The following is a 16,712-nucleotide window of genomic DNA, read 5'->3' as shown; positions in this document are numbered from 1 at the left end:
CTCCATCTCTCTCTCTCTCTCTCTCTCCCCTTTCCTCTCCATCTCTCTCTCCCTTCCTCTCCATCTCTCTATCTTTCTCTCTCCCTCTCCCTCTCTCTCTCTCCATCTCTCTCTCTCTCTCCCTTCCTCTCCATCTCTCTCTCTTTCTCTCTCCATCTCTCTCCACTCTGCTCTAGGGTAGACTCCGCTGCTAAGATACACAGATATAAACACACTCCACCCTTTGGCCTCATTTCCCAAGACAAACCTACACACACTGAACATGTTCAACTCTGAATGAACCCTAGATATATATATATATATATATATAAATACATACACATCCTATACACATATACACACACACACACACACAAACACACATACACACATATACAAACCCATGCCAGACCCCCTCCCCCCTCTCTCCCCCACCTCCACCCCCACCCCTGTGAATGTCAGCAGAGGCATGCGATGCGATGCGCTGCGCCCCGTCACTGCGCCATGCGCTGCGCCCGTGCCCCGTGCCCGGCGGACGGATGCCATCGCTGGGAGGAAGGAGGCAGAGGTGTCACTGAAGTGCCCCGCTTTGAGGCTTGGCAGCTGCTGCCCTCCGCCTCTGCCCCCCCCCTCTCCTCCATGACTATTGTTTTGACATCAGGAGGATCCATGTCTGGTCTGGTCGCATCTGATACCCCTGTCTGTCTCCGTCAGGATCATAATTATCGTGATGTTATTGCCGAGACGGTCGAGTGGTTAAGCGAAATCAATGTCACTATTCATGTAAATATGTTTTAAAATGTAATCAGGCAATTGCATTTGCATTAACTAGACATTAACATTTTGCATTAACTAGACTTAGAACCAGACTCAGTGATATTCTGATTTAAGCATGAAATGCTTTTTCATGTAATAATATTCTGCTCTGCCAACCATATAGTGTGTTACTGTCCCGAGGCAAAGTATTTAATATAGTTGGGAAGGGTTCTCTCGCCCCCTGGTGGACGTTTCTCACATACTCTGCCTCTCTCAGATGCATGGAGTAGTACTCTCACCACAGATGTTAAACACTCTCTCAGATGCATGGAGTACTCTCACCACAGATGTTAAACACTCTCTCAGATGCATGGAGTACTCTCACCACAGATGTTAAACAGGGTGCTACATGAGTGATCCACTCCTTGGGTCTCATCCCACTCTCACCTGTGCCTTGCCCTGCTCCGTTATGCCCTTCCGCAGGATCATTCTCTCAGGACCAGGAATGAATGGGATCTGAACACCCAGGTTCACAAGCTGAAGTTCTCAGGTCAGCAGGTCAGCAGGTCTGCACACCAGGCCTCCTCACACAGACATATCAGCTGTGATCTCTGCATCACCTAAACTTGTTCTGGTGAGTTCCTATCCACACAGGGCTTATAGTCACTGCTACAAATGAACACTGAAAAACTCAGTATTAAACTTAGTGTGAGTCAGTGTGAGACATATCATCAGTGAGATATCACTGCAGTCCGAGCTGCCAAAATCTGGATTAAGACTGTGAGGGGTGTGCTTGGCTTGAGATATTAATCCAATTAGAAGGGCCTTTACTACACATTTCCCAAACAACACTCTAATGAAGAGTTGGCCCCACAGCAGACTGTTCAACAACGTGGTCTACTGACATCTGTACAGAACAAGGGAAACCAGCACCAGTTGTAATGACATCCATGCATGCAATAAACGTCTCTCAAAAAACAAGGCCCATCTTCAAACCCAATGGATCCCAGTGTAATGGTAGACTACTGTATGTGAGGTATGGTACACTACTGTATGTGAGGTATGGTAGACTACTGTATGTGAGGTATGGTAGAGTACTGTATGTGAGGTATGGTACACTACTGTATGTGAGGTATGGTAGACTACTGTATGTGAGGTATGTCTCAAGAAGGGAGGTATGTGTGCCTTGGGGCTCCTGACCTCACCTGACAATCAACACTCCAAGCGCTTTTCCTACCGACAGAGTGTGTGTGCTGTGACTTAACATTCTTTGAACACATTTTAGCGCCTGCTCTCAGGTGAGCAAGAGAGAGGCCATGAGCCAGCTCTCAGGTGAGCGAGAGAGAGGCCGTGAGCCAGCTCTCAGGTGAGCAAGAGAGAGGCCGTGAGCCAGTTCTCAGGTGAGCAAGAGAGAGGTTGTGAGCCAGCTCTCAGGTGAGCAAGAGAGAGGCCGTGAGCCAGCTCTCAGGTGAGCGAGAGAGAGGCCGTGAGCCTGCTCTCAGGTGAGCAAGAGAGAGGCCGTGAGCCAGCTCTCAGGTGAGCAAGAGAGAGGCCGTGAGCCAGAGGCACAGTGGACACTCAGCTGAGCTGACACTCATGAGGATGTATAAAAGACAGTCAGGAGATGGGAGATGTCACTGGAATACAGACACACAAAGTTGGATCAGGAGTCCCCTCTTAGCCAAGACAAACAGGTAGGACATGGATGCACTGAGGTGAGTGTCCAGGGCGTTTGAATGGGACAGTGTGAAGAATGCAACCAGGCAATGTTTTACTCCGATTTGATCAAAATCAAAACATTTTTACAATGTTGAGCACATAAGTGCGTCAGGAAGTGCTGTTGGACTATATCATGACTAGTTGCTTTACCAATCATATAGTATTGGACCATCAAAAACACACTTACACCTCCACACCTTACGAGGCACAGAAAGGGACTACAGGCATTCAATACCATCACATCTAGCACTGACACTTTTTTAAAGGTACAAATATAATCTGCTCAAGAGCAAAGCTTAATATGGGCGCGTGTCACCAAATGCTTCTGTAAAGCAGTCTCACTGAACAGCCTCAGCTGCAGCACATAAACACCCCTCTACAGACACTAGGGGTGGGAGCTGCCACAGAGGTGATGATACCATACTATCACCATATCTGGGCCACCATACAATATGGTCGCGATTCTTTACGATTCAATTCTGCAATACACTGCGATTTCTTTCTCCCATTTTAAAGCCAAAATAAAGCCACACACTCAACTTTAACAGGGAAACCCAGCAGCCATCTTGGCGCGGTCAATTTGTTCTGAACTCCGCTGTGACACAAAATATCTTGTGGACTTTAGAAGCCGTGTTATCGGAGTAGATGTATTGTACCAACAAACCGTAATATTAAATAAAGAAATATATCGTGCCGAAAAATATTGCGATACTACACTGTAGTGATTCTTTCTCCCACTTCTAATAGACAATCCTCTGAGGTTTCTCAACTAGCCTCGGCCTCTGACCAGGCGGGAGCTAAGAGAAGTTCAAAATCATGGAGGGACTCTCCATGATGTCTGTCAAAAAATAGAATGCTGATGATAGGCTGGGCAGCCAGAAAGAACCTCTGGCTTTCATTTACTTTGTAAGTATTTTAAGTAATAGCTTTAAGTAGCCACATTGAAAAAGTTGAACAGACTGATTAATATTGATGAATGTTGATCAACAGCACCATTTAATTTCATCACAATCCATGGTATAACTGTGACATCTTGTGGTTGTTAAAGGAACTGCAACTTTGATGTGTATGTAGTTCATATTTGATGTTGACCCATAATGGGTGGTTAATAATAACTGTAAAAGTACACTACATCACCCAACCTACTTATCAACCCAGAACCTGAGCTTAATCTGACCCCTAACCACAAATAGCAGACTATTTCATTTCCTCATTGTCAGCACCATCTACAATTATGCTCCATTGATTGCTCATGGTGGGTCAATAAAGTGCTATCAAAGGCAGTGATGTTTACATGTCAAATATAACTGTATTTAAGGCCTTCCCATGGCCTTCCCGTGGCATATATAGGTAAACACGTGCATACAGTTCTGGCATCAACACAATTTAAAGTCCCAGCTCTCATGCAAACATTTACAACTTTATCTTAAAGCAGCATTATGGAGTTTTGGTCAAAAACTAGCAAGCTACCAACCTAAAAAGCACGGAGAAGCCTTGCAAACACCATCAACAGCCCAGTTGGCACTGATGAAAGCTTTTACTGCTACCCGATGATACCAATAGTAGTAGCTCAAGAAGTAGCTCATAAAAACATACCTCAAAAAGAGGCAAAATGTTGTATAGTGTTGCTTTAAATGTAGAGGAACAATAAGCCTGACAAGACTTTATAAACATGCAATAGCAGTAAACCACTTTAATTATATTTAAGCATTATAAATACATAAAAATATTATTATTAATAACATTATCAAATATATAAATAGACTCTCTCCACATCTCTCTCTATCAGAAAATCAACAGAAGCTGCTTAAAGGCTGAGTCAGTGATTCCAGTGAGCTAATACATTATTTACAACCTTTTGTCATCAATACAAAGTACATGTTCTGAAGACCTCCTGCTTCTGAATAATGCTTTTCCACACAGTGATTAGACAACTGTATGCGAGGTAGGATCTAGAGGTAGGATCTAGAGGTAGGATCTAGATCTAAGCAGAGAACAGATATGAAAACCATGGAATCACTCCATCCTCCTCTCAATGAGCAGAAAGAGAAATAAACTTCAACTAAGAGTCTGGAGATGTGCTTTGCTGTGCTGTGTTGTTGTGCTGTGCTGTGCTGTGCTGTGATGTGCTATGCTGTGTTGTGTTGTGCTGTGCTGTGCTGTGCTGTGCTGTGCTGTGTTGTGTTGTGTTGTGTTGTGCTGTGTTGTGTTGTACTGTGCTGCGCTTGGCTGACTCAAGACGCTTGAAGCAACTGGATTTGCATGAACAACAGACATGCTTTTACTCTGCACAATTTGTCACCATTCTAATCCCTGTTAGGGATTTTATTAGAGATCTAAGTGCTGACTGGAGGAACTGAAACTCTGCCTCTTCACAGTGATAAAAAAGCCCATTTCCTCTCCCTTCTTGAGACAAAATGTTGGATCTGAAGCCCACAGCTAAGAGGCTTCTCACCTTCGCCAGCCAAAGTCAAAGTCAAAAATGCTCTCTCGCGTATTTAGCTCTCTCAAATGCTCTCTGACGTATTTAGCTCTCTCAAACGCTCTCTCGCGTATTTTGTTCATTTGTTCATTTGCAGCACACAGGAAGCAACTATGTGTGAAACTGTGCACATGCAGCTGACGTGACAAACCGTGGGCATTAGTTTCTCTTGAAAAAAAAAAAAAAAAAACAAGAAACGACTTTTGAGATATTCCATTCATTCACCGTTGAAATGTACAGTGTTCTAGTCTCTCAGAGTAACTGCATTAAGTTCAGGCACTTTCACAAGTGTGTCCCCTCCTCAACAAGGGCACTCCAGTGCTTAACGACTGCTGCTGCTGCAGAGAAAAGGCAGGGGAAAAATGCCACAGGCAGGAACAAGAGGGATTGATGTCAGCCTCAACCATCAGACCTGTACGAACACGCTTCCCCTAGCATGACCATACAAGTGTGAGCACTCACAAACTCCCCTCTCTTTCCCTTTCTCTCTCTCCTGCACACACACACACACACACACACACACACACACACACACACACACGCACACGCACACACACACACACACACAATGTTGCTCCTCCTGTTGAAGCACATGCATATTCACTATTGCAGTTCAGTTCAGCCTGGCCTAGTAGCTGTCTCATTCGGCTAAAATAGAAACCGCTTAAAAATAACACAAAAGCTGCTAGAACCAATAGGCTAGATGTCAGGTCATGTCAGGAAGCACACAGTAGCACCTCCAGTATGTTGTTATCATCACACCCAGAAAGAGGCAAAATGACAAAACCCTGTCCTAGACCTCCACAGAATAATTATAATGTTTAAGAAAAAAATGTTTCAAAGCACAGGGAAGCCCCCTTTCTGTTATACTATATCTATAGGAGCTCTACGTACGTACAATGACTGAGCTAACATATAGAACACACAGCATTCAGAATGATTTACCGGACTGTTGGCAATGGCTGTAAAAACAGCTCCAACCTAATATAAGGAATATAATGAGCACAACGTCATGGAACATACTGAGAAGAGGACCATTACATCCCTGCCACTGGGACTCCCAATGTAGCAGTGTCATCAGTGGGGTAGACTCAGTGGCTCAAAACACTCCTTGCCGAACAGAGAACACACTCCCACACACATACACACAAACACTCACTCTCTCTCTCACACACACACACACACACACACACACACAGTCACACACGCCTGCTCTCTGCTGCTGATCAAGGGCTACTTTTAATGAACTGACAGGGTGTTCAGTGTCAAGCATGATGCTTGAGCCTGATCAGTCTGTAGAGGGAATCTGATATACTGTAAACTCAGCAGTCCCCCACATATTCACTCTGTGCACAACACAGCATTTGATGAAGTTTTCATCTCAGTTGAGTCAGTATAGAATAAGCTAAATAGCTTTTTTGGCAGGTTGCACTGCCTTGCAATATACCATGCCAGTGTTTTACTTCCTAGATTGAAGAAGATCGAACGTGCCTTTCGTTTTCTAATTTAGGCAAGGGGGAGTGGTGTACACTTAAAACAGACAGCTTACACCATAAGCAAGACCAAACCGGTTCTGTATGTTATATTAGACAATTAGATATATAGATAATATTAGACACACTACTTTGTCCTCTGATGCAAAGTGGCCCCATCAAAATCAGATGTAGTCTTAAAGACTAGCATAAGCCTAATTAAAGGATTTTCCGTTAAGAAAACAACAACATTCACATGATTATCAGTGAAATTCCAAAAACGCACATGAGATTTCATTCCCAAAACTGTTCAAAAGCAACAACAATGGTATAATTGAGTTTATAATACAACAGATGCCTATAAGAAGTCCTTATCAAATAATTTTCAAAACAAACCATTTTAAAATGATTACACAATCAAAAACGAAACCTGCATCTATAACACTAGTTCAGTGGTAGTTACGGTTACCACGTATTGTACAATAATGAAAGAATAAAATGCCTGTTTTGAATAAACAAAATCAGGAAGTGGCATGATCTGACTTGACACAGAGGAAGTTTGAATTTGCAGCCATTTCGCACTATTCGTTCCGTTCAGACGCACTGGCATCTGAACGTACAAACTTGTTTGCTTTCACCTGTTTGCGTTTGCATTTACATGGCATACACATTTACCTTCACCACCGATACACTGAAGTATTACGCTACCTACCGACTTGGGTGTAGTTCTATTAGCATTTCTTCTCTACGTGACGAAATGTTCTTTGCGTACACGAATTATTCATTACTGTTTATAAGCATTAGAAAAAAACCCATTAATATAAGACAGGCCAGTTACTTCTACACTTCCAGAATGTTTTTGTTTTAGATATTTGACTGCAACACGAGGGGAAAACAAGTTGTTTCATCAGGTTGCACTGCCGTACGCCACTTACGCACCTCGAAAGGTGATGAACTTGAAATTCAACCAAAATGTAGTCATCTGCTACTGATAAATTACTCACTGATTACGCATAAGTAACGTGGACACCTTACCGTCACTCGCGATGCAATGTTGACCTCGAAACGCACACTCTAACAAGTAATAAACTATAACTCAAAAACTCATTGTGGAGATGAAACGTCTAGTAGGTTCCGGGTTGGCCAATCATAAACGTGTGCTGTCATTTGCTCTAGTCCTTCGGTGCTTTCAGTCTCAAAGAGGCAGTCCTTCACACTATAAAAGGAATTGATTTACGGATAGGAAGTGGTGTAATAACATCTAGTTCTAGAGGCGGCAAAATGAATGTTTGTCATTTGTGCTCGCTGGAACGTGTGCGTTACGCCGGCACTTAAAACGAAATAGCCTACATATACTGTAAACTTAGTTTATTAAAAAAAAGAAAATAGTCGTGCTTTCAACGTAAAATCTTTATTACTGTACTCAACTCAATTGCAAGTTCCTTCTTGACTAAACATACAGTGCAGCAAACACAGACAAATCAAAGGAATGGGACTGCATGGAAATACATCTTGCATCCTAATTAAAGGATTAAAAATCAATAGGATTCATTCAGCTTCTCTCACAACAAAACATGTAAAAAGTAGTGATAGCCACACCGGCCATTTCACCATACTGGATCCAGCATTACATAAAGGAATGACACATGTTGAACAAAAGCTATTATATCAGTCTCTGGTAGTGAAAATCCTACGTCTTCATTAAAACAATACTGGCACACGTTTGGTCCAATTATGGGCTCATTATGAAGTTCAAATTTACACAATACAGGAATGGTACATCAGTGACAAACACACATTTTTCAAAAGATACTGTTTTCTTTAGCAGAGCACCACAGTAGCTGATGGATCTAAAAACCTTTGTCGTGTTAGTTCTTTTTGTTGTTACTGTTGTTTATGTGGTTAATACCCATTAGTTATAGAAATTGTGCTGACAGCCTATTTAACAGAGGAAATATTTTTTCTTTTTTTTTCCAACACTATGAGGGTAGGATGTGTCTCCCTTTCTTACCGACCCACCGAAAGCCTATATGTGAAATATCTTAAACACCAAACTGACTACAGGAAGCATTCGTCAATACACTGTCTTTTGTAACTACACCAACCACTTGTTAAAGAACCTAAAAGTGTGAGCCAGTCTCCCTGCCTGGTACCACACAGAGAGGCAGCAGAGAGGTCATTCTTAGTCATTCTGAAACCTCAGTCACTCACTGCTGCAAATCTCACACAAAGCCAAATAAACAAGGATGAAACAAACAAACAATAAAAAAAATCTCACACCAAAATAAACAACTGTAAAAAAACAAAAACATTTTTTTTTTAAACAAAAAACATTCCACAGTACACTTTGACCAGAGGCCATAAAGAAAAAAAAACACTTCCTGAACTCAGCAAACGTGAGCTTGGGTACCTGCCTTGCATTGCGGGTGGTGTCGTTCAATGAAACCACACTATGTGACAAGGGTTTTTGCATTGGGTGTGGTAGGCCTACGGTTAAAACCAGCAAGCCTTCCAATGTTTTTCAAGCATTGCCATTTATGTCTTAACGCCAAAAACCAAACAGAACCCCCTTACAAGGAAAAGAGAGCCGTCCCCAGAGGCATGTCATGACATCAGTTTGGCTGGTTGTGAAAATGGATCCAGGGAGATCGGAGCAGTTTAGGCTGCGAAAAGATCACAACAATCGACACGGCAGCCAGCCATGTCAGCTGTGGCATCGTCGTCATCCACTCAGTAAAGCCCACTATAGGTGCAGTGAGCTGAGGGGATGGTCTTCTGAATACTAACAAGCAAGCGGCTAAGCCAGATTAGCTTCACGAGTGGTTTATGTCATTTTATCGTGTGTTTAGAAGATGCGCTATGAGATGTTTCGAAAGATTAAAAATCGGATATAATATTTCATTTTCTTCCCTGGTCAGCATGCCACTATAATTACATGTGGGAAATCGAAGCATTTTATTAATAATAATAATAGTTAATATATATATTTCTTTTTAATTTAATTCAAATGTAATGGCCCTCTGTGAACTTTCTCAGGAACACTAGAGATGATATTTTAAACCTCGGAACCAATAGGAGCAGACATCCCAGCCTGGGATGGGGGGGGGTGTCACATCTACACAGAAGTGTATCTGCATGGGTAGATACATATACATAACATACATAACGTGTGTGCATATCTTATGTACACGTACACACGTTTGAAATGGACATACATATCGCTTCTATATGTATACACATATACGTACATACAGTTTACAGCGTACACTGAAAAAATGTTAAGTGCTAGATTCCGATGGATAGCTACCGCAAACCCTGTTTGGCAGCATGCCGGGTCGCTATGGCTACGGTAATACTGGTAGGCAGGATAACAGTTGTATTTATTCCTTTTTAACAACACATAATTGGTATACATATTTAAACCCTTTCAGGTGCAGGGAGGCTGGGCTGACACCTTGGACGAGTCTTAGGCTCTTGAAGACTTGGTTTGGGTTACAGCAGCTATGTACAGAGGCTATGCCCACGATCCCAGTGGGAGGGCTATGAGAGGGCTTGTGCTAGAGAGAGAGAGAGAGGGAGAGAGAGAGGGAGGGAGAGAGAGAGAGAGAGAGAGAGAGAGAGGGAGAGAGAGAGAGAGAGAGAGAGAGGGAGAGAGAGAGAGGAGAGAGAGAGAGAGAGAGAGAGGGAGAGAGAGAGAGAGGGAGGGGGAGAGAGAGGGAGAGAGAGAGGGAGAGAGAGAGAGAGAGGGAGAGAGAGAGAGGGAGAGAGAGAGAGAGAGAGAGAGAGAGGGAGAGAGAGAGAGAGGGAGGGGAGAGAGGGGCCTCACACTGTTCAGTCACACTGTCAGTCGGACAGAATGTGCACAAAGGACATGGGGAATACGCCTCTCCGCTCAGGCTGGCCTTCTATGTGTCCAATCTGGAAGATGAAGAAGGTGAGAGAGACAGTGAAGGTAGGGGGGGGGTTAAAAAAACAAACTGATAGAGAGCAAACTGATAAAGAGACAACTGACTAGTCACGTGGACTTTGGCTTCCATTCTCGTCACAACACTGAGAAGTGAAACATGAAATGGCGTCTCTACTCACCCACCACTCCTGATCCTCCTCTCCTGTCACCATGATGACCTCTCCCTCGGCAAAGGTCAGCTCGTCTTCGTTATCCGCCTGACAGTCATAGATGGTCTTCACCCGCTTGGATTTGGTCTTGACCTGGTGGAATGTGCAGACAGATGGACACTCACCACACAGTTGAGTCATGGCTCAGAACTATCTCGGGTTTCTACAGTTTGCTGGATGTATAGTTGGTGCACAGACCTCCCTTGGCATTTGGGATGTTATTGCAGGGTTATTACATTCTAGAATGAACCACAGACTCCAATATTGCAGGGGGAGACTGCAGTCTATTTGACTGTAACATTGCATTTGAGTTTTTTTTGCATTTGTAGTGAAAATCCTACAGATTTTCAGGGTTTGGTCGAGAGGGCCTTGCACTGGCACAAGAAGGAAAAACATTGCTTTCCTATAAATGTAGGAATATGTATATATGTATTTACACATAGACGTATACTTTTAAAACTCAATGCCACAATGCATAAATTCAGGCCAGGGAAAGAAATCTCATTCTTCACCACCTGTATTTAAGTGGAAGGGAAACTATGTTTAACTAGAAGGGAAACTGCGTGGACGGGAGCCTCCCACTCACCGAGTTGATCCTGCGTGGCAGTGGCACCGGCATCTCCACTGCCCCGCCCGGTGCACCGTTGGTGTCCTCACTGGCCTGTCGGGGAGACAGCTCCTCCTGCTGGGTGGAGGACTGTGCTTCTGCCTGCTGCTGCAGCCTGGGTGCTGCTGTGGCCTCCTCCTGCGGGGCCTGTCTGGCTGCTGCGGTGGCCTCCGAGACCGAGGGCCTCGGGGGCATGTCGGCCAGCTGGGGTTTGGGCGGGAGGTCCTTGAGTTGAGGTTTGGGGGGCAGGTCTGACAGCTGAGGCTTCGGGGGCAGGTCTGACAGCTGAGGCTTCGGGGGCAAGTCGGAGAGCTGGGGCTTGGGTGGGAGGTCTAACACATGGGGCTTAGGGGGCAGGTCTCCAAGTTGGGGTCTCTCTGCCGGCTGGGGTCTCTCTGCCGGCTGGGGTCTCTCTGCCGGCTGGGGTCTCTCTGCAGGCTGATGTCTTTCCGCAGGCTGAGGTCTCTCTGCAGGCTGAGGAGCTCTAGCAGGGAGGTCAGAGGGCCTGGGGTTGTTCTCTACTGACTGCAGCTGCTTCTGAAGCAGCTCTGGGCAGGAGCCTCCGGGCTTGTCCACTGAAGGATGGTGGATTGTGTCGATCTTCCGCAGTGCCACTGAAAGAGAGAGGATTATGATAGGGATACGTTTTGGTACCTGTGTCACTCTTTGCCCATGTTAGTAAGGGAGTCAAACAAATAATAATCACATTGAACTGATATAGTTTAAGAAAGCCTGCCTGGGTTTCTGAGGACTACCACTGTGCTGTATTAGCATTATCTTCCCAATGATACTACTGTCAAAACATTTCAATAGCTCACCTTTCTGAGGTAGTTTAGGTAAAACCCTTGGACCAAGTGTGGATTTAGTGTTGCTTGATGTAGTGCTTAAAAAAAAAGAAGGAAGCATAAAATGACAAAGATATGCATAGCCAGTAGTTTGTGAGGAAATGGTTCACGTGACTCCCTATAAAACGGGTAATAATGTGTGTGCATGGAGCATGCGTATAGCACAGATACCTCTGCTGCTGCTCGAACTTGTTGGCGGGTGAAGTCCTGCTCGTTGGCGGCGGAGTCGACTCGCTGCCTGCGAGTGCAAAGAAGAGCACGAATAAGAGGAGGAAGTGAGAGAAAAGAGGAAGCACAGGCGGGGTGAATGTCAGCAGCGTTTCTGTTTACATCTGCACAGCACGAAACGCAGCCGAGCAGGGCAGAGGTGGCCCAAGTGTAACACTTCCTGTGGAAGTGCCACTCAACTTATGACTGGAGCACTCGCAAATAAGTAACAAGAAAAGAAGCAAGAGGCAAGCGAATACCACTTCCTGAAAGTGTTACTAGTGGTCCAAGCAGAGAAGGTGTGGCATCCATATTGCTTTTGTTGTCATTATTTTTATGTATTTAAAACAAGACAAAAAAATCTAATATAATGTACATCATTTGTATTTATTTTTTTAATTTTTTTTACAATTTAACTTTTTTCAGTAACAATATTTATTCATTGTACAATGTTTTTCATTAACAATATTTCCCAAGCTTACTGCTGATCACATGGATTTACATAGCGTTCTGTGTTTTGTGAATGAATATCTCCACACTATATCCACTGTCACTACCATCTGCTGTTAGTTTGCAGAATCAGAGAAGTTCATGCTAGCCGTCAGCCACAGCCACTACAGACTTCAACCTCTACTACCACAAACACCACAAGGCTAACTCTCCATTGATGAGTGGACTGATGCTGGATCAGTGGAGGTGTGTTGAGCGTGGTATGAAGGCTGATGAGTGGACTGATGCTGGATCAGTGGAGGTGTGTTGAGCGTGGTATGAAGGCTGATGAGTGGACTGATGCTGGATCAGTGGAGGTGTGTTGAGCGTGGTATGAAGGCTGATGAGTGGACTGATGCTGGATCAGTGGAGGTGTGTTGAGCGTGGTATGAAGGGCTCACCTTTGCTCTGCTGCACAGGGCTGGGGGGGTCGGAGAGCGTGCGCTTGTGTCCCGGGGGAGGAGGTGGGGCCCTCTTCTTGGACAGGGTGCCACTTCCTCCTGCTGACGGCTGGGAGCCCAGGGGGAGGGAGGTGGGGGGGCCTGAGGAGGTGCCTAGAGGATAGGTAACAGTGAAGAGGAGAATGGTGAGACAACCGAAGGAGAAGAGTACCGTATCGAGGGAGAAGATGATCAATCACTGTTTAGGGTTGGAGAATACAGCCATTTAATCATTTGCCTGCTGATTTTATTCAGAGCTACACGCCATATGTCTATACATTCTAATTCCTTCACATGGACTCCCTAAGCAAGAAACATGTCACCTAAACACATTTTGTTCTCCAAATCTTTGATGTACAAACCACAGACAAGGCCTACAGAGGTTCCAGCCCCGAGGGTTAGGGTGTCGTCCTGTATGAGTAAGTGAAAGGGAAAAAGGCCTGCAGCCTTCAATTCCAGCAGCAGGTCTTACGCAACCAGACAGAGAGATCGGCAGCGGAGCCGGTCTTTATGCAGGTGTGACTGGGGGATTATCTACAACCTGTGTGTCCAGTTCCACAGCAATGTCTCTGACACTGCCTTGGGGCTACACATTGTACATAGCAAACTGATTAACTGAATACACTACAGTTAAAGAGCCATGGTACACTTTGCACATCTAAATACACATCTAAATACACATCTAAATACACATCTAAATACACAATCAAGACAGTCTTTTCTGCTTTTCTTTTAAATTAGGTACTGTGTGTGGATTGATTTCAGGTTCAGTACATTACACAGCATTCTTGACAGTTTAGACCACATTATTTAGTACAGTAATTACATCACATACTTGCACACACAAACAAAAACAAGTCAACAAACAGCTAGATAGATAAGCCTGGAGGCACGGCTACCTTTACTGGCGCCTCTGCTGGTCAGAGAGGGTCCGTCGGCTCCGGGGGAGGCCGGCGTGTCGGTGGAGGTGCTGTAGACGGGGTTGGCGAAGGCCCCGTAGGAGAGCCGCTGCTTGTGGCCCAGGTAGCCCGGCAGGGACAGCTTCTCCTGGGGGGACACGCTGGAGGAGTGGCAGAAGCTCTGGGGCCGCGGGGAGCGCTCCTTCTTCACCGGGCTGGGCTGCAGTGCACAGGAGCAGGGAGCACGTTAGCACCTAAAGACCCTTACTGATGCAGATGGGCTGCAGTGCACAGGAGCAGGGAGCACGTTAGCACCTAAAGACCCTTACTGATGCAGATGGGCTGCAGTGCACAGGAGCAGGGAGCACGTTAGCACCTAAAGACCCTTACTGATGCAGATGGGCTGCAGTGCACAGGAGCAGGGAGCACGTTAGCACCTAAAGACACTTAATGATGCAGAGTCAGTATGACAGCTCTCTTCATAAAGACTCTTAAAGTTAGGACTGCTATTAATATTTTGTATGAATATGAGTCCTCGTAAGTTATACTGTTAAACTGTTATAAACAAGGGCATAAAACATGGTTATTCTCTCAGAAAACATGCACTGAAAGCAGTTTGGAGTAAGTCGGACCTTGTCATCCAGGTCATCGTCGCTCTCATCTATCTCCTCCAGACGCAAGTTCCACTCGTACTCCACGTGAACATGTTGGTTGAACTTCCCTGCTGCAGCCTCCAGAAGCTAGAAAGAGAGAGAGACAGAGAGAGAGGTGGGGCGGGGGGAGAGGGAGAGAGAAAGGGAGAGAGAGAGAAAGGGAGAGAGAGAGAGGGAGAGAGAGAGAGGGAGAGGGGGAGAGAGAGAGGGAGAGAGAGAGAGAGGGAGAGAGAGAGAAAGAGAAAGACAAGAGAGAGAGAGGGAGAGAGAGAGAGGGGGAGAGAGAGACAGAGAGAGAGAGAGGGAGAGAGAGAGGGAGAGATAGTTCAGAAGTAAAGAGGATGTTATTACTAGAAAAAGAAAACATCCTCAGGTTTAGTGATTACACCACATGGGCCGGTCAGAGGACACTCACAGGTTCTTCACACTGGGAGTTCTTCAGCCTCCTGGCGATGTCCAGGGCAGTCTCTCCATTCTGGTTGGCTGCAGTCAAACAGGATGTCACATGACAACATCAGGACCACCACAACTGAACTGAACTGCACATGCGTAACAGTAATTCAGACTACCAACATACTGACACAGGAGCCATTCAGTAGATATGTCTTTGCTGGTCAGTGGCCAACGACACCAGATATCTGCTAAGTAAGAGGACTTGACTCACCAATATCAATGGCTGGTTTGCCCCTGAGCAACAGCTTGAGACACTCCTGTTTCTCATAGAGGCAGCCATAGTGGAGAGCTGTGTTCCCACTGTCAGTCTGCCTGTCCAAGGTCCCACTGTGAATGCAAACACACCCGGCGTCACCCCCTCACCCCCATCACATCCAGTAGGAGCAGAACAATAGTATATGTATATGTGTATGTATGTATAGTATCTATAGGTTAGCAGGTGGCATAATGGAAACACATGTCTGTAATAGCATGACCTTTCACCCCTCAGAGTTTATTTGCAAGTGAAATGCACATGTGATAACTGTAGGGTTGTTGTGTTACCTGTTTTGGACGAGGAAATCCACCAGGTGAAGAGATGTCTGGTCTGCGGTTCGGACAGCAAAATGTAGGGCGGTTTCCCCAGGGTCCTGTCAGAAACATTGTTTAGTTTTTTTTACCAGACATGTGTTTTTTAACACAACAAAGCTGACACATCCAACTAGATTGAGCTAAAACCTTGATTAAAGGTGACCTTCCTAACTCCTACATTAACACCACAGACTCAGCTCATCACATAATCAATCATAAAGCCCTTGACTGGATGAATCAAAAATGTTCTAGTGACGAATCCATAGAAAAGTGTGGGACTATGATGCTTTCTCCAAACATGTCACATTTACGTTCACATTCATTGATTTAGCAGACACTTTTATCCAAAGCTAATTACAGTACAGTACAGACATGCACAAAGAAACAGCCTGCTCATATTCTGCAATACATCAACATATTTAACAATTATATGTATTCAGGGAGAGAAGGATTAGGATGGATAGTAATAATATGCTGATTATGTTCCTGTCATTATCCTAATCCTGTAAGCATAGTGCTCCTAAAGGCATATCTGTCCAAGCCTAAAGCGTGGAGCTCTTTCCCCCCTCTGTGAAGTGATCCTCCTCACCTGTCCGGCCTCCAGAAAGGGGTCGGTCAGCTCCACCCCGTCGGCGTAGAGCTGGATGAGCCCCGGCAGGTCGCGCGTCCGCACCGCCTCGTACAGGTCGCCCTGGCGCGCCGTCGCCGTGGAGGCCGTCCGGCGGGCGTAGCGGTGCTCCACGTACTTGGCGTAGATGTACTCCTTCCTCTCAGTCCTGCAGGCACAGGCCGCAGAGCAGCGCCGTCAATCACAGCGGCGGCGGCGGCGGCTTACGGTCAGCGGATTGGCTACGGGTTACATCAATGCTCTGCATGGCAAATCTCTGAGGTACTCACATGTCACTGGTTGGTGTGGGCTTTGGTGAAGGACTGGGAAGATGCCCTTCCAGAATCTCATTAAAACTGCTATTCCCTACAGTCTTGGCCAGCTGTGTGGAGAACAAGAAGCAGGGTCTGACATCTTA

General features: G+C 45.3%; 2 protein-coding genes across 6 annotated transcripts in view; both read right to left on the bottom strand.

The window, feature by feature from the left end:
- fam49ba (family with sequence similarity 49 member Ba) overlaps nucleotides 1-10,017 on the bottom strand; it is a 30,023-nt gene extending 20,006 nt beyond the window's left edge. Inside the window, exon 1 of the mRNA XM_012817525.3 lies at nucleotides 7,444-10,017. The gene's annotated coding sequence lies outside the window, so the exon portion shown is untranslated. The remainder of the gene's footprint in view (nucleotides 1-7,443) is intronic.
- A 172-nt stretch (nucleotides 10,018-10,189) lies between these two features.
- Nucleotides 10,190-16,712, bottom strand: part of asap1a (ArfGAP with SH3 domain, ankyrin repeat and PH domain 1a) — a 35,736-nt gene continuing 29,213 nt past the window's right edge. For all 5 annotated transcript variants that reach the window (XM_031563246.2, XM_042703755.1, XM_042703754.1 and 2 more), the window contains 13 exons: nucleotides 16,585-16,676; nucleotides 16,277-16,463; nucleotides 15,661-15,746; nucleotides 15,329-15,444; nucleotides 15,080-15,147; nucleotides 14,644-14,751; nucleotides 14,012-14,231; nucleotides 13,074-13,226; nucleotides 12,148-12,214; nucleotides 11,950-12,014; nucleotides 11,111-11,745; nucleotides 10,495-10,617; nucleotides 10,190-10,326 (listed from right to left, as the gene is read on the bottom strand). In XM_031563246.2, coding sequence (XP_031419106.1) covers nucleotides 10,252-10,326; nucleotides 10,495-10,617; nucleotides 11,111-11,745; nucleotides 11,950-12,014; nucleotides 12,148-12,214; nucleotides 13,074-13,226; nucleotides 14,012-14,231; nucleotides 14,644-14,751; nucleotides 15,080-15,147; nucleotides 15,329-15,444; nucleotides 15,661-15,746; nucleotides 16,277-16,463; nucleotides 16,585-16,676 — 1,995 coding nt within the window. In that variant the 3' untranslated portion in view covers nucleotides 10,190-10,251. The remainder of the gene's footprint in view (nucleotides 10,327-10,494; nucleotides 10,618-11,110; nucleotides 11,746-11,949; nucleotides 12,015-12,147; nucleotides 12,215-13,073; nucleotides 13,227-14,011; nucleotides 14,232-14,643; nucleotides 14,752-15,079; nucleotides 15,148-15,328; nucleotides 15,445-15,660; nucleotides 15,747-16,276; nucleotides 16,464-16,584; nucleotides 16,677-16,712) is intronic.

Source organism: Clupea harengus, chromosome 25 (genome assembly GCF_900700415.2).
Source record: "Clupea harengus chromosome 25, Ch_v2.0.2, whole genome shotgun sequence".
NCBI lineage: Eukaryota > Metazoa > Chordata > Actinopteri > Clupeiformes > Clupeidae > Clupea > Clupea harengus.
This window is presented reverse-complemented; position numbering and strand designations above follow the sequence as displayed.